Source organism: Suncus etruscus, chromosome 2 (assembly GCF_024139225.1).
Source record: "Suncus etruscus isolate mSunEtr1 chromosome 2, mSunEtr1.pri.cur, whole genome shotgun sequence".
Taxonomy (NCBI): Eukaryota; Metazoa; Chordata; class Mammalia; order Eulipotyphla; family Soricidae; genus Suncus; species Suncus etruscus.
This window is the reverse complement of record NC_064849.1, coordinates 66,084,531-66,101,925: the sequence shown is the minus strand read 5'-3', so window position 1 is coordinate 66,101,925 and position 17,395 is coordinate 66,084,531. Positions and strand designations below refer to the sequence as shown.

General features: G+C 51.5%; 1 protein-coding gene across 1 annotated transcript; it reads right to left on the bottom strand.

Annotated features, from left to right (window-relative positions):
- Nucleotides 1-14,484: 14,484 nt before the first annotated feature.
- On the bottom strand, nt 14,485-16,741 carry CEBPE (CCAAT enhancer binding protein epsilon). The gene is made up of 2 exons (XM_049768676.1): nt 15,899-16,741; nt 14,485-15,063 (listed from the first exon to the last, which is right to left on the bottom strand). Exons 1-2 carry the CDS (start codon nt 16,406-16,408, stop codon nt 14,728-14,730), a joined length of 846 nt encoding a protein of 281 aa, XP_049624633.1. The 5' UTR covers nt 16,409-16,741; the 3' UTR covers nt 14,485-14,727.
- Between the last annotated feature and the right edge of the window lie 654 nt (nt 16,742-17,395).

Genomic DNA, 17,395 nt, shown 5'->3' with positions numbered 1-17,395 from the left:
CTGAGTGTGTGACCCAAAAAAACTAAAAAAAAAAAAAAAATTTTTTTTAGAGAAATAACTACACTGACAACTATCATGACAATGGTAGTGAGTGAGAGGAATAGAATGCCTGCCTGGAATACAGGCAGGGGTTGTGGGGAGGAAGGAGATGGGGGCATTTGAGGTGGGAAGGTTGCACTAGTGAAGGGGGATGTTCTTTTTTATAACTGAAACCCAACTACAAACATGTTTGTAACCATGGTGCTTAAATTAAGATATTATTTAAAAATAAAAGATGAAGGGGCCAGAGAGAGAGCACAGCGGTGTTTGCCTTGCAAGCAGAAGATCTAGGACCTAAGGTGGTTGGTTCGAATCCCAGCGTCCCATATGGTCCCCTGTGCCTGCCAGGAGCTATTTCTGAGCAGATAGCCAGGAGTAAACCCTGAGCTCGCCCCGGTGTGGCCCACAAACCAAAAATAAATAAATAAATAAATAAATAAATAAATAAATAAATAAATAAAAGATGAAGACTAAAAAACAATTTTTTTTAAAGGGACCAGGCCAATAATACAGTGGGTAGGGTGGTTGCCTTACAGGTGGTTGATCCAGGTTCAATCCCAGCCCTCCCATAGAGTCCCCCGAGACTACTAGGAGTGATTTCTTTTTGTGTTTTTTTCTGTTTTGTTTTTGGGTTACTCCCTGCAGTGCTCAGGGGTTTTACTCCTGGCTCTGCACTCAGAAATAGCTCCTGGCAGGCATGGGGACCATATGGGATGCTGGGATTCAAACCACTGTCTGTTCAGGTTTGGCTTTGTGCAAGGAAAACACCCTACCGCTGTGCTATTTCTCCGGCCCATAGGAGTGATTCCTGAGGGCAGAGCCAGGAATAAATCCTGAGCACCACCAGGTGTGGCCGAAAAAGCAAAAAATACCAAAAGGCAAAGTGGCACTTCTGTGCCGTGTCAACAGAGTCACGGTGTCCCAAACTGAAATGAAATGTTAACATGAGCCCGGTGAGATAGCACAATGGCGTTTGCCTTGCAAGCAGCCGATCCAGGACCAAAGGTGGTTGGTTCGAATCCCGGTGTCCCATATGGTCCCCCGTGCCTGCCAGGAGCTATTTCTGAGCAGAAAGCCAGGAGTAACCCTGAGCACTGCCGGGTGTGGCCCAAAAACCACACACACAAAAAAATGTTAACATGATGGAGTGTGTGTGTGTGGTTTGTGGTGTGTGGTGTGTGTGTGTGTGTGATGCTTTATTTCATGGCTAACTGCCTTCATAGGGTAGATGGGGGACATACCAGGTTCACACCTGGCCTTAATGCTCCCATGTCAGTTGGGTAGACTCCAGAGCAAGAAATTTGGAGTCATTCCTGCCTCTGTGCTGGGCACTGTGAGGATGCTAAACTTGAACATGATTCCCTTCTGGCACAGGCTGCCCTCATAGAGGCCTCACAGAGGCACTTATGAGCTGACAGGGAGGGAGCGTCCCATCTTTTGTTTAGGCTTTGGTTGTGGGGTCACACCAGCAATGCTCAGGACCTATTCCTGACCCTGTACTCAGGGGTGACTTCTGACTGTGCTTAGAAGACTATGGTACTTGTGCTTCCAGGGCTTTAATACATATAAGGCCTTAATCCCTTGGAAAATCAGCTCTTACAGTGGAATTTCACAGGTCAGAGAGATGGTTCAAGGGACTAAGCATATACTTTGTTCAAGGAGGCCTGGGTTCAGTTCCCAGTACTGCCAAGAGTGACCCTCGAGTTCTAAGTTGGGAAGAGCACCACAAAGTGTGACCCCCAAACAAGCAGAAAACCCCCAAACCATGGTTCTTTCTAGACTATATTCACAGACAAACTCACCCAGCTCTCTAACTCACTTTGTTTTCTTTCCTCACCCCATGCATTCACATCCTGTCACATACAAACACATTCATCCTTCCCAGTTGTCTGCCTAATTCCTTTCTTCCCTGTGATTCCTCTGAGTTTTTCTCAGGGCATGCCTGAAGTCCATGCCCGCCAAAGGGGAAGGGCCCCACCTCACTTGACCCCTCATAGAACAGTCTGACTGTGGACTCAGGGCTCTGCCTCCTCATCCTGAGTCCCTTCAAGAAGTGCTCCCCCACCACAAAAAGGAAAAAGAAAAAAACAATAAAAAAGACAATGACTTCTTGAACCCTTGGAGGTGGTTGTTGCCTGAGTAAAGAGGCCACAGCTGGGGGCCGGGCGGTGGCGCTGGAGGTAAGGTGCCTGCCTTGCCTGCGCTAGCCTAGGACAGACCGCGGTTCGATCCCCCGGCGTCCCATATGGTCCCCCAAGAAGCCAGGAGCAACTTCTGAGCGCATAGCCAGGAGTAACCCCTGAGCGTCACAGGGTGTGGCCCAAAAACCAAAAAAAAAAAAAGAGGCCACAGCTGGAGAGGTTGAGAGAGCCAGAGATTGCGAGCTGGTATGAGAGGGCTCAGCCCTGCTGCTGAGGCACTGTCCATGCTTGGGCTTCTACACCAGAGCTGGGACCAGCAAAGACATACAGGGAGACAGCCAGACTCTGGAGCCAAAAACAGTTTGACCCCTTTCTAGCTATATATCTGGACTTAGAACTCCAGTTCATGTTTGTGCTTAGTGTTTGTATTACCTACAGGCCTGTTCTCGGGAGTCAGTGAATGTTGCTAAGACTTGAGACCAGTGTCTGGCTTACAGCAAATACTAGTCAAGCACTCTTCAATGAAGAGCACATATAGAAGAGTACATATGATCCTGTATTTATCAGCATTTGGTTATTTTGTTGTTGTGTTGATGCTGTTTGTTTTTACAGGGGAGTGTTGTACCACACCCAGTGGTACTCAGGGCTTATCTCTAGCTCTGTACTGCTCAAGGTTCACTCCCAGCAGCGCCAGGGATCGAACTTGGCTTAGTGTTAGGCAAGGCAAACACCCTAACCCCTGTACTATTTCTCTAGTTTGGGACTATTGTTCTTCCAGACAAACCTAGCTCTATCGTGTGTGTGTGTGTGTGTGTGTGTGTGTGTGTGTGTGTGTTGTTAAGCACTGACCCAGACCCAGACCTTCATACATGTCATTCATACATCCTACTGTCCATTGTCACATAAATCTGCCTGAAAGTCCTTTGCTGATCATCTGGGTGGGTCCAATTGATGATGGGGTGTCCAGGTTTATGTTCACAGGACTGTTTTGTGGGACTATCCTGGGGGCGGTTCATGCTGAAGTCAGCCGTCCGTCGCTCTTAGTGCTTTGCTGCCGACTTGTGGCTGTAGTAAGACAGGGCATGCTCCTGTGGGGTAGGGATTGTTCCTACTTCACACCAGCCTGCAGAACTTCACACCTGCTGCAGAAGTCCTGTAGCATAGCAGCAGGGCAGTGCCAGGGAACACCTTTCTTTTACAGGAATGCTTCTTCCACACCTTCCCTGGAAACTTCTTCCTGGAGATCAGTGGAGAGATTCTCTGCCTCTAGTCTTTTTTTTTTTTTGAATTCTCTCAGTTGGGTTAGTTTGCATACCTTTTGTTCTCTGAAAGCCTTTCTTTCACATCTTTGAAGTAGCATTTATGATATCCTCCTGACATTTATTTTCCTGTTTGTTTTGCGGCTAGACTGTGGTCAGAAGCTGCGTCTGATTCATCTCTGGGCTTTGAAGAGGTACAAGTGGGACAAGAATAATAGAGGAGACGAAAGTGTAGAGAGAAAGGTCAGGAGGTAAGGAGAAAGGAGAGAATAAGAGCCATCCCATGGAGCACTTCTGAATCCAGACAAGCTCCAAACATTTTATGCCCTTGCAATAAATCCTTTCTTCAGCTTTTGAAGGTGGATCTTATTATAAGCAGGCAACATGGGAAGGTGGTAAAGGTAGAATTTGAACCCAGAGTTAGTTTTTTTTTTTTTAAGTTTCTTAGTTCATACCCAGTGGTACTCAGGGCTTTCTTCTGGCTCTGCTCTCAGTGATTACTCCTAATGGGACTCAGGAGACCATATGGGGATGCCTGTGATCAAATTCAGGCTGGCTGTGCAAGGAAACAACCCTACTGCTGTATTATGTTTTTTTAATGGGGGTCATACCTGGTGGCGCTCAGGGGCTTAGGGGTTAGTCCTTGCTCTGCACTCAGAAATCGCTCCTGGCTCTGGGGACCATATGGGAGCAAACCTGCATCTGTCCTGGGTTAGCAGCGTGCTAGGCATTGCTGTGCAACCACTCCGGTTCTGCTACTGTATTATGGCCAGTTAGATTTTTTTTTGGTTTTTTTTTGTTTTGGGGTCACACCCGGTGGCACTCAGGGGTTACTCTGGCTCTATGCTCAGAAATCAATTCTGGCAGTCTCAGGGGACCACATGGGATGCCGGGATTCAAACCACTGCCCTTCTGCATGCAAGGGAAACGCCTTACCTCCATGCTATCTCTCCAGCCCCTAGAGTTAGATTTTACCACCTCCATGCCACACTGCTTTTTGAGTGAAATCAGGCAGGAGAAAGAAATCGCGTGATGAGAGAAGCAGCCTGATAAGGGAGGATGGAGGACAAAGGCTAGGAGGAAAAGAAGGTTAAAGGAGAGTGAATGGCCCCAAGCAAACAGAGTCAGGGTGAGATGAAGTGAAAGAGGATGTGGGGTAAGCCAGGTGTCTGCTGAGGAGGCAGGGGTGGAGGGGAGCTGTGGATGGAGGTGAATTGTCAGCACACAGTGCCCCCTCCAGCATGTTCATGGCTCAGCCATATTTCACAGTCTGGAACTTTCTTCTCCCCTCCACAACCTCCCGAGGTCAGCTCTGCAGGCCCTTCCATCATTAGTCAGCTACTGCCCTGCTCACTGAGGACCCTACATCCTGCCTTTCCCCTCCTTCCCCTCCAGGGTCCAGAGGCACTACTAGACAAACCTTGAAAGATGCTCTCAGACCTCATGCTGTTTCTCATCTGGCCTTCCTGCCCATCTCCCTGGTGAGGCCCATGCCCACATGATCCCAACATCTGTCTTCTCTACACTCAGTTCCCAAGGCTAATATGCCCCTGAAGGGCATCACCGGGAGGACAGACAGATGTCACTGTTGTCCCATTATCCTGATACAGAAACCTCAGTTCTCTTCTTCACACTTGGCACTGGAGTCCACAACTTCATGGTCACCACAGTCACACTCTGGCATCCCTTGCACTTCAGCAATTCTCCCTCCCCTGCTGTGAGTTTCTAAAGCCCAGCAGTTGGATGAGTGCAAATGCTATAACTAAAGGGATCATCAATGAGGTTGTATGGGGGTGGTCCAAATTCTATCCCCAATACTATCTATTGTATAGTATACAATACTATACTATCACCGCACTAGGAGTGATCCTTTAGCCATGAGTAACCCCTGAGTGCTGCTGGTTGTGGTCCCAAAGCATATGCACATACATATATATATTTATACATATATATATATATGTATATACGTGTATTTATTATTGTGAACCAAGCTTGAAAGTGTGACCTCGGGGCTGGGAAGGTGGCGCTACAGGTTAGTTGTCTGCCTTGCAAGTGGATGGACCGCGGTTCGATCCCCCGGTGTCCCATATGGTCCCCCCAAGCCAGGGGTGATTTCTGAGCGCATAGCCAGGAGTAACCCCTGAGCTTCAAACGGGTGTGGCCCAAAAAACCAAAAAAAAAAAAAAAAAAAAAAAAAAAAAAAGAAAGTGTGACCTCAGGCCCGGAGAGATAGCACAGTGGTGTTTGCCTTGCAAGCAGCCGATCCACGGACCAAAGTTGGTGGGTTCGAATCCCGGTGTCCACATGGTCCCCTGTGCCTGCCAGGAGCTATTTCTGAGCAGACAGCCAGGAGTCACCCCTGAGCACCGCCTGGTGTGGCCCCAAAACAAAAACAAAAAAAAAAAAAAGAAAGAAAGAAAAGAAAGAAGAAGAAGAGAGGAGAGAAGGAGAGGAGAAGATGAGACGGGGCAGGGGCGAGAGATGCGATGAGATGAGAGAGAGAGAGAAGAGAAAAGAAAGAAGAAAGAAAGAAAGAAAGAAAGAGAAAGAAGAAAGAAAGAAAGAAAGAAAGAAAGAAATAAAGAAAGAAATAAAAGAAAGAAAGAAAAAGAGTGACCTCATGGGGCCAGGGAGATAGCATGGGAGGTAAGGCATTTGCCTTTCATGCAGAAGGTTGATGGTTTGAATCCTGGCATCTCATATGGTCCCCTGAGCCTGCAGGAGCGATTTCTTTCTTTTCTTTTCTCTTTTTTTTTTGTTTTTTGTTTTTGTTTTTGTTTTTTTTGGGCCACACCCGGCCGTGCTCAGGGTTATCCTGGCTGTCTCTGCTCAGAAATAGCTCCTGGCACGGCACGGGGTGGGGGGTGGGGCGGGGCGGGGCATATGGGACACCGGGATTCGAACCAACCCACCTTTGGTCCTGGATTGGCAGCTTGCAAGGCAAACGCCTCTGTGCTATCTCTTCCAGGCCCACTGCCAGGAGCGATTTCTAAGTGCAGAGCTGGGAGTAACCCTGAGCACCGCCGGGTGTGGACCCCCCCCCAAAAAAAAGAAAGTGTGGGGGCCGAAGAGAGATAGCACAGCGGTAGGCGTTTGCCTTGCATTTAGCTGAGCCAGGAGGGACAGACTGTGGTTCGAATCCCAGCATCCCATATTGTCCCCAGTGCCTGCCAGGAGAGATTTCTGAGCACAGAGCCAGGAATAACTCCTGAGCACCACCGCGTGTGACCCAAAAACCAAAAGGAAAAAAAGTGGTAGGTATAGGCATGTGTGTGAGTGCACACATACAAAATACAACCAGGGGCTAGAGTGTCAGTACAGCGATAGAGCATTTGCCTTGCACATGGCTGACCAGGGCTGGACCTGGGTTCAATCCCCAGCATCCCATATGGTCCCCTGAGCTTGCCAGGAGCAACCCCTGAGCACTGCCGCTGCTGAGTGTGCCCCCACAACAACAACAACAACAACAAACAAACAAAACAATCCCCCAAAAACCAAAAAGCAAAAAATACAACCCAGAGCATGCAGGAGTCTGAGGTGACAGTGCACCCCCTGCCAGAAGGTGTGGGCACAAACAGGTATGTGTGACTTCAGGTCAAAGGATGAAGCAGAGGGAAGAGATGGGGAACAAGCAACTCCGATGTCAGCTGCTCTTCCAGGGAATGACAGAACCATCAGACAGGACTGGCCTGGCCTTGCCACTCCCATCCCACCTTCCTTTGGAAAGCAAACATGATTCCTCCACTAAGACTGTGGATGGGTGCGAGCAGGATCTGCTAGCCCAGCCCTGCACACTTTTCTCTCTAGGAGGCCGACCTGCTTCCCTTGCAGTGCTACACATGATGTTCATGTTTAGTAGAGGACATTTATTTATTTGTTTGTTTTGTTTTTGGGGCCACACCCGGCGGCACTCAGATTCTGTGCTCAGAAATAGCTCCTGTCAGGCTTGGGGAACTAAATGGGATGTCGGGGATTGAATCCCTGTCAGTCGTGTGTGCAAGGCAAACACCCTGCCCGCTGTGCTCTCCCTTCAGCCTAATAGAGATATTTAAAGGTGTTGCAGTTTATTATCATAAATTTCTTGATGTGCTATTTTCATCCTTGTTAATTTGTAAGCCCTCAAGAACATGAACTTTTTTTGGGGGGTGGCCACACCCGGCAGCAGTGCCTTAAGGTTTACACCTGGGTCTGTGCTCAGAAATTGCTTCTGGCACGTGTCGAGGGACCATATGGGATGCTGGGGAGATCGAACCATGGGTCTGTCCCAGGTTGGCCTATGGCAAGGCAAACGTCCTACCACTGTGCTACTTGCTCCGACCCCCCTGAACTGTTCTTTTTTTTGTCAGAAACTATATTTATTTTTGTTCTTGTTTTTAGGCCACCCATTGGAGGCACCTCAGGGCTTACTTCCTGCACTAGGAATTACTTATTATTTACTTATTGTGGTGCTCAGGAGATCGTATAGAATGCTAGAGATTGAAGCTGGATCGTTCACTTGCAAGGCAAGAGTCCTACCCACTGTGCTATTGCTCTGGCCTCAAAGGTCAGTGTTTAATAAGTATTCTAGGCAGGAATGAATGAATAACTGAATGAGCATGAAGAGCAGAGGAAGGTGGCATGGAGAGGATACAAGAGAGAAGTGACAAGAGCAGGTACAAGCGAGGGAGAGCATGTGATAGGGACAGGAAGTGCGGGGCTGAGGACATGTCCAGGGTACTGCACCAGCCTAGGTGGGTATCCCAGGGTCTCCATTACTTAGCTCAGACGGGGTCTGAAGGCACGTGGGGGAGGGGCTAAGGCTTTATCTTGGGGGCGCAGTCCTAACCTCAGATGGGTGACAGAGCTGGAGCCAGCAAGGGTTTTGCAACCGTCCCGATTGCAGCGACCCACAGTCTCCCTTGGGCTGGCGGGTGAGGCCCAGGCTTATCTCCCAAGGACAGTCCCTAACCTCAGATGGTGGACAAGGCGGGAGCTAGCAGGGCGTTTTGCAAACCGTCCCGATTGCAGCAAGGTTGGATGAGGGCCTCTGACCAGGGCGACGGTGGGAGGTGTGGGTGGAGATTGGGGTACGCAGGCCGGGCTGCAAGGTGGGGGGCACAGCCTGGTCATCGAAAGACTGCGGCGGGCTCTGGGGCCAGTCCCGGGAAGCCTTCTCTTTCTCCTGTACCCACATTCACCTGGAAAACACCCCACGCTGGCTCCTGTTGAATAGTTCGGGCAGAAACTGCTGGGGCAGAGCTGAGAGTGGCCCATGTGTAGTCCAGGCAGACCCTTCCCTCTCTGGAGCAGCCTGAATGGTACTGGCGGAAGAGAGCAGTCTTCGGGGGCCACCAGGTAACAGGCTGTGACAGGCCCAGGAGAGAGGAGGTGCCTGACCAAAGTCTCTCTTCTGAAGCTCCCTCCACCTGACAGTCCCCTCACTGGCTTGAAGCAGGGTCAGGCAGAGGTGAAGAGGCCTCTTCCCACCCCCCTCAACTCAACCGGGATCTTGCAACACAGGGTTGGGGGCCCTGGGGGGCCCCAGCATGTAGCAATCGTGGGGGTTGCGTGAGGAGGTGCGCACCAAACCAGGGAGTCCTCTTTCACAAGCAGCCTTCACCGCGGGCTGACCCTTGGCCCGCTCACCTTAGCGGCTTCCTCTCTCTAGTCCTGGCTAGACCAGAGAGCTTCTCCCGGAAGCTTTCAGGGGTCCAGACCCTGCCCCTCAGCCTCAGGCCTCTAATTCCCCTACTCATCCTCTGGCTCAGCTCAGACAGGAAAAGGGGGAGGGTCCAAGGAGGTGAATTCAAAAGCAATTGAAGGACATGGATTTGGACCTCGGTTTAGGGGTTTCCAACATTTCAGCATCTCCAGCCTAGCACAGACAGTCCCAGACAGGGACTGGGTCAACTGCATTGGGTCCATTGTCTTTCCCTGTGGGGTCCAATTGAGGGGAAGTAAGGGGAGAGTGTCCTACCCCATCCTAGTTCTCCCCGACAGTCTCCCCCAACAGGGAACCAAGGGGGGCCATTTGCAGTTCCCACTTCGTTTCCTATTTCAGCCTTCCTTACTGGTTCTCCTCTCCACATCTGGGCTCCTTAGAAACTATGTCCAATACGCGCGCACACACACGCACACACACACACACACACACACACACACACACACACACACACACAAAATATGGTACACTTATCTCACTCCTTTCAATTCTTATGTTTCAGCTTCAATATCACCTCCTTAGAGAAGGCTTCCTAGACTAACCACCCCAGTTAACTAGGCTCCTTTCCTGTTGATTGGGTGTTGCCAATGAGTGGACTCCAGTGGTGGCAGGAATGAATTCAGGGGGCTGCTCCAGAGAGGAGAGAGGGAATTGGATTCACGAGAAGCAACAGGCTGTGGGAAGGACTGGAATGAACATCACACCCAAGGAGTCAGATTAGGTGTCCTGGGAGAGGAGCTAAGGAGAGGCCCATCCCTAAATCCCAGAGTGAAAGATGCTTGGCTTGTGGCTGCTCTCCCATCTCTGGCACCTCCTGGGGCACAGGAGAGCACCCACAGCTGGGACAAAGAGGCACAGAGGAAACCCTCTTGGCTTATTGGTTTGTGGCCTTTTCCTTTCTACCACTCATAACCCACTTTGGTGCTCAGGGCTAGTTCCCCTGTGCTCTAGATCCCATACAGTGCAGGAGAGGGACCCTGAGGTTCTCCCCAGCCTCCTTCCTGCCCCTCAGAGCTGGGCTTGTCTATTTACCATGAAGTCCTCAGCTCCATGCAAGGGCCGGGGCTCATTAGTGACTAGTTAGTCTCATGGCTTAGACCCTAAAGTGAGACTTCTGGATGCCTATTATCTTCCCGGGGTGTGACCTGACAGAGGGTGCTCTTCTGGGACAGGTAAGGGAGTTGATTCCTTTGCCAGTCGCAAAGCCCCTTCAGAATCTGGTTGCTGGGAACTGGGAGCAGACTGTCTGGGATTGTGGGAAGGCAGCCTGGGGTCCATACTGAAGCAAATGGCTCTGTCCCTTAATTTTCCCCGAACCCTGATAACAGGTTGAAGCAGTGGTCTTGAACGTAGCAGAGGAAATCCGGAGGTTGAGTCACTCAGCATGTATAACATGCAACCCCTTATGCAACCTATTCCCCGGGCTGAAAGGAAGGTGTGGATTCTCCAGGCTGCTGCAGAGTCTGGCACCTTCCCCTACCCGCTCAGAAACCTCACTTTGGTCTTATTTAGTTTCCTTTACAGAGGGGCTATACTTGATGGTGCTAGGGAGAAAACATGCATGTGCTCTGCTGTTGAGCTAGCGCCACCGCCCATAACCCTAAACCATTACTCACAAACAAAAGCAAACAAAAAGGTCCCCAGATGGAGTCATTTGGGGCCAGAGAAATAATATAGCATGTAGGGCATTTGCCTTGCATGTAGGCTGACCTGGGTTCAATTCCTGGCATCCCATAGGTCCCCCCCCCCAAGTCAATTAGGAGTAATTCCTGGATGTAGAGATAGGAATAACCTCTGAGCACTGCTGGGTGTGTCCAAAAATACACACACACACACACAAAACAACAAATGAAATGATTCATGTAGAGTCCCATCAATGTATTAGTACCTTTAGCCTCTCCCAGAGGTGGAAGCTTTTTTATTATTATTTATATTGGGTTTGGAAGTACATAGAAGACCATATGTAGTGACAGGGATTTAGCTAGGATTTGCTGCATGTAAGACAACCTCTTACCTGTTGTATTATCTCTCCAAACTGAGATGAACATTGAAAGTTAACCAGTCAGAAATTCTCTGGTCAGCATTAATGAGATCATGTGTGATAAGAAATCTCACCCCACCCTACCACACACATTTCCCTTATGAAGTGAATTTTGCCCAAGTAATACATTTCTGGGTCTAAATAGCACAGTGGGTAAGTCGTTTATCTTGCATGCGTCCAACTTGGGTTTGATTCCCAGCATCCTATATGGTCCCGGAACCTACCAGGAGTAATTTCTGAGCACAAAGCAAGGTGTGGCCCAAATAAAGGGCAATAAATTTCTTTGGCAGATGCCCTTGGCCCACCCGCTTTCTGCCTCTACTAACTTCCCTTTCCCAGTAATATTTTGCCTTTCTACTTGCTAGATGGGATGCCGGTCAATTAAAAAACAGTTTATTAACACAACTAAAACTTTAAAATGAGCTCAGGTGGGGCCAGAGAGATAGCATGGAGGTAGGGCGTTTGCCTTGCATGCAGAAGGATGGTGGTTCGAATTCCGGCATCCCATATGGTCCCCCGAGCTTGCCAGTAACAATTTCTGAGTGTAGAGCCAGGAGTAACCCCTGAGCAATGCAGGGTGTGACACCCCAAAAAAAAACCAAACAAAAACAAAAACCAAAATAAAATGAGCTCTGGTGTGTTTTTTTGTTTGTTTTGTTTTTGTTTTTTTGCTTTTTGGACCACACCCGGTGATGCTCAGGGGTTACTCCTGGCTATGTGCTCAAAAATCATTCCTGGCTTGGGGGACCATATGGGATGCTGGGGATCAAACCGAGGTGCAAGGCAAACGCCCTACTGCTGTGCTATTGCTCCGGCCCCTGGTGTATTTTGTTTTTTAACACTATGTAGTGAGGTTTGGATCTGTATGGGGTGGGTGGGGAGCAGAGGTGCAGAAGTAGGGTGTATCTATCAGTGCTCAGGGGTTTCTTTTGCTTGGTAGTTGGATGGCTCTTAGCAATGCTGTGGGGACAGTCTATGTGGTACAAAGGCCTGGACTTGGGTCACTTGCATGCAAAGCCTATGCTCAGTCCTTTGAGCTCTCTCTGGTCCAATTTTCCTTGGCCTATTGGCCTATTGAAAGGGTTCATGTCCCCTCTGGGTGTCATTTTTTCTCTTCAGAGAGGTATGAGCATGGGAGAGAGAGGCTAAGCGGGATGTGGGGGATTGAAGAAGTAGTTCGAGGTCATCTGTTTTATTTTTTTTAGGCCACACTCAGCTGTGCTCAGGTACTACTCCCCCTGGTTCTGAGCTCAGGAATTAATCCTGGCAGACTTGGGACCATGCTAGGAATTGAACCTGGGTCAGCTGCATGCAAGACAAGTGCCCTACTTGTTGTGCTGTTGCTCAGGCCCCAGAGGTCTTTTATCCCTGCCAGCTCCAGCTGCTTTATCTGTATATGTGACTCATGCTATATGCTGGTCTGAGAGCAAACCCACTAGATGATCTCTTTTTTTTTTTGGGGGGGGGGGAATGAGGGCCACACTTGGCATGCTTAGGGCTGACTCCTGAATCTGCATTCAGGAATCACTTCTCCTAGTGCTTGGGAGACCATATGGGATGCTGGGGATAGAACTTGACTTGGCCGTGTGCAAAGCAAATGCCCTACTGACTGTATTATCACTCTGATCCCGCCAGATGGTCTTAAAGTCATTTCTGTAGCCCGGGAGGTCTGTGCTCTTGGGAACTATCTGGGGTTCTGCCCCTGACCTATTGTGCGATTCTGCATGAGTTCCTTCCCTTCTCGCTCTTTTTTTTTTTGTTTTGTTTTGTTTTGTTTTTGGTTTTTGGGCCACACCCGGTGATGCTCAGGGGTTACTCCTGGCTATGCGCTCAGAAATTGCCCCTGGCTTGGGGGGACCATATGGGACGCCGGGGGATCGAACCGTGGTCCTTTCCTTGGCTAGTGCTTGCAAGGCAGACACCTTACCTCTAGCGCCACCTCGCCAGCCCCCTTCCCTTCTCTTAAAGCTCAGTTTTTTTCAACTGCAAAATGAGAAGATCAGAAGAGACCTCTGAGGTCTTTTCTTTTTTTTTTTTTTTTTTTTTTTTGGTTTTTGGGCCACACCCGGCAGTGCTCAGGGGTTACTCCTGGCTGTCTGCTCAGAAATAGCTCCTGGCAGGCACGGGGGACCATATGGGACACCGGGATTCGAACCAACCACCTTTGGTCTAGGATCGGCTGCTTGCAAGGCAAACACCGCTGTGCTATCTCTCCGGGCCCCTCTCTGAGGTCTTTTCAATTCAAGCCAAAGGAATAATGACATTTGCCTGCTCACCCATTTACCTGCAAACATGATAGCATCATGTTTGGTAGGGAGCACTCTGTCCCCATTTTGCAGATGAGGAAACTAAGGCATAGAACAGTAACTGGCTCAAGGCCATTCAGCAAGCAAGCAGCTGGAACTGAGGCTGCAGACAGGGGCCCGAACAATAGAACAGCGGGTGGGGCATTTGCCTTGCATTTGGCTGAGCCTAGACAGAACCAGGTTCCATCCTCGGCCTCCCATATGGTCCTGTTAGTCTGCCAGGAGCAATTTCTAGGCGCAGAGCCAAGAGTAAGCCCTGAGCGCTGCCATGTGTGCCAACCCCCACCTACAAATATAACAATAAATAAAAGAGGCTGCAGGTAGAGGTGCTGGGTAGAGAGTTCCATGGAGAGTTCTTCCCTGACCTACTTGCTCCAAACAGTCCTCGAGGCTCCATGCCTCTTTATAGAGCTGAATTTCAAGGGATGAGCAGCAGACTGGGAGGCAGGCATCCGAGGGGCTTCTGTGGGAAGCTGAGACTGGGAATGGACAGGAGGGATTCACATCACATGTGAGGGGCCCTCAGTATGGCAGAAGTCTTTGGGAACTTCCCTTTGGTCTCCTGGGGCCTGGAGGGGAGGAGAGAGATACAGAGAGAGACAGAGAGTGACAGGCAGACAGACAGACATACAGATTGAGAGAGGGAACAAGCCAACAGGTGTGGGCAGGGTGGTGGGAGAGTCTCTGCAAACCAGAGCTCGGCAGAAGGGTGTCCAATCTGCAGGTCACCCCAGCTGTGTGTGTCGAGGAGGAAGGACTGCAGAGTGGATCTGGAGGTGGTGGGGATGGCAGCAACACACTCAATCTTGTCTACCCTGGTGTGAGCAGATGCAGAGAAGGAAGCAGCCTTAGTCACTCACATTTCCTGTCCTCAGAGTCCTCCATGCCACACATACACTCAGAGGCACACAGGTGGCACACACATAAAAAGCACATCCATAAACACACACATGCGTGTCTGACCCCAGGCCCAGCACAAGTCCAAATGCAATTTTTAAAAAATATATGTTTTTATTTTTCAGTCACACCAAGCGATTGCTCAAGAAATATTCCTGTCTCTGCACTCAGGAATTAGTCCTGACGGTGCTGGGGGACCATATGGTTTGCTGGTGGTTTCCTGCAAGACAAACCCTCTAACCCCTGTGCTATTGCTCCTGGCCCTCCAAGTGCAATTTTATTCAACCAGAGTCATTGCTCTGGGGCCAGTCCCGGCTGAGTCCCAGGCTCGCCCCAGTTTCCCTCAGCTGCAGCCCCCCACGCCCTTGATGAGGCTGGCGGCCTCGGGGATCTGGCGGAAGAGGTTTCGGAGCGTGTCCAGCTCCTGGGTGAGCTGCTCCACGCGGCTGCGAAGGCGCTCGTTCTCTGCCATGTACTCCAGCACCTTCTGCTGCGTCTCCAGGATGCGCCTCTTGGCCTTGTCGCGGCTCTTGCGCACAGCGATGTTGTTGCGCTCCCGCCGCAGCCGGTACTCCAGGCTGTCCTTGTTCACCGCCTTCTTGCCCTTGTGTGCTGGGGCCGCAGGGGAGGGCGCCTTGAGGAGGGGGCTGCAGGGGGCTCCGGATGCGGTGATAGGGGCCTGGAGAGGAAGGCAGGAGGGAGCTGTTGAGGCCAGGTGGCAATGGGCCTGGTGGGCAGAGCCTCCAAATCTCCAGACCTGAACCTCCAAGGCCCGAAGGTTAAAAGTCAGCCTTCATTCTCTTTTTGGGTCCCCCTCATGCTCTGAAGACACTTTCCTCCCATCTGTTTTTTGTTTGTTATCTTGGGGTCACACCCAGAGGTGCTCAAGGCTTCCTCCTGGCTCTACGCTCAGGGCTCAGTAACTCCTGGTGATTCTTGGGGGATCATATGAGGTGCCAGGGATGAAACCTAGATTGCCTGTGTGCATGGCAAGTGCCCTACCTGCTGTGCTATTGTTATGTCCCATCTCTTTTTTTTATTTAAGAAGGGAGTAGTGGTGCTGGGCCACACCCGACATTGCCCAGGGATTTACTTTTGGTAGAGCTCCTGGCACCAGACGTGGTGCTAGGCGTGAAACCAAGTCAGCTGGGTGCAAGGTAAGTGCCTTCACCGGGTCCTATCTTTCCAGCCCCCTCCTGTTTGCCTTGGGTCTCCAGTTCTCCACCTGCAGCATTTTCCTTACTAGAGCAGGCGTGTGAAAGACAACAGAAGGAGCCATTGGGCAGCAAAGGGGGTAGAGAGCCTGAGCATGTTGTAGGAACCCTGGGTTCCAGCCACATGGTGGGATTCAGGGTGGAAATTAAATCAGAGAAGCAGAAAGTGGAAAGCTGGGTGGTTGGGGCCGGATCAGTTTCAACACCCTCCCCCCCAGGCCTGCACAGTAGAGCAGGGTGTCAGGCCCTCCTGGTGGCCCCTGTCCAGCCCAGGCCAGCAAGGACCAGAGCTGCTCTTACCTTGAGGACGCGCAGTGGCTGGTTGGGTGGTGCCAGTGCAGGGGGCAGGTGCATGGCTGTCTGCCCGCAGTGAGCCACCTGGTACTGCAGAGGGTTGTAGCTGCCTCTACCGGCCCCTCGACTGCCCTCTGAGCCCCGGGGCTCCTCCTTCACTGCCACGGCCCTCGGGTCGTAGGTGCCCGGGCTGCTGTAGATGCCCGGCCCTAAGGCCTTCCTGTCGGGTCCGAAGGTGTGCGGGGGGTAGGCGAAGGGCCGGGGGTCAGGTGGCAGGTAGTGGGGGAAAGCAGGGGTGCCAGGACCCTTGAGGCCTCGGGTCTCCGGGGCTGGTTTCACAGCGAAGAGATCCGAGAGGAGCTGTTCTTCGCCCGACTCGATGTAGGCAGACAAGTCGATGGACGCTTCATGCTCACACATGTCCCCCAGCTCCCCGGGCCCTGAGCGGCCCCCTGAGAACTCGAGTGGTTGCTGGCCAGCCCGGGGCTCACACTCATAGTAGGTCCCGTGGGACATGGCCGTCCCGCCCCTTGGCTCCCCGCCCCCACTACCCGGCTCTGGGGGTGCTGCTGGGGTTCTGGCCCGTGTGCTCTGGTCTCCTGCTGCCCTCCTGGGCCCAGAACTGCCCTCTCGGCTGCCCTCAGCCTCCGCTCCCCTATGGCCTCGCCTCCCTCTGCTGCTTCCTTTTCCTTCCTCTCTCGGTGATGCCTCTTTTCTCTTCCCTTTTTTCCCCCTCTCCTATGGGGTGACTCAGGGAGGGGCAGGGTGCACCCCGAGAGGAGGATGCAGGCCTTTGAGAAATGGGGCACCTGAGTGGGGGTCACTCTCAGGTCAGGGTCCACTGCTGGGTGCGCTCAGCCCCTCCTTGCTGGGTGCTGGAGCTTCCATCCATCCATCCATCCATCCATCCATCCATCCATCCATCCATCCATCCATCCATCCAGTGGCTTCCTTCCAGCTGCTTCCATCAGAGGCTATGCAGGTGAGGGGCTGAGCAGAGAGAATGGACGGAGCAAAACTTCCTGTTGTGCTGATCCCCCAGCCTGGTCTCTGCTCCCTCCTCCACTCACCTCCTGCGGCTCCCCCCATCTCCCAAGTGCTGGGCTCCACCTATCTGTGTGCGTGGGGAACTCTCAACTCCTTCCACTCCCACCGCCAGGGTGTGCTCCAGGCTGCAGGCCGGAGGAAGCTGTTTGGAGCTCAGTGACAGGCCTGGAGGAACCTTGGAGCAGGGCCCTTTGTTAAGTGTACGTATGGGGTCCCAGCCCACGTGTGCTTCCAGTGTTGGCTAACCCTTGCCCATGGGCACGGTTCCTAGTCCTGTGCCCCAGGCCTAGGCAAACTGCTGCCACAGCAGCCAACATCTGCCCCTCTCGGGGGCCTGCGCTGCTGGAGGTCAGGCTGGCACACTGCCCCATTTCCTGTGCCATCCTGGCAGCAACTAACATTGCTGCTTTCTTTCCCCCTGCATGGCCATTGTCTGACCTCAATGCCTCAATGCTT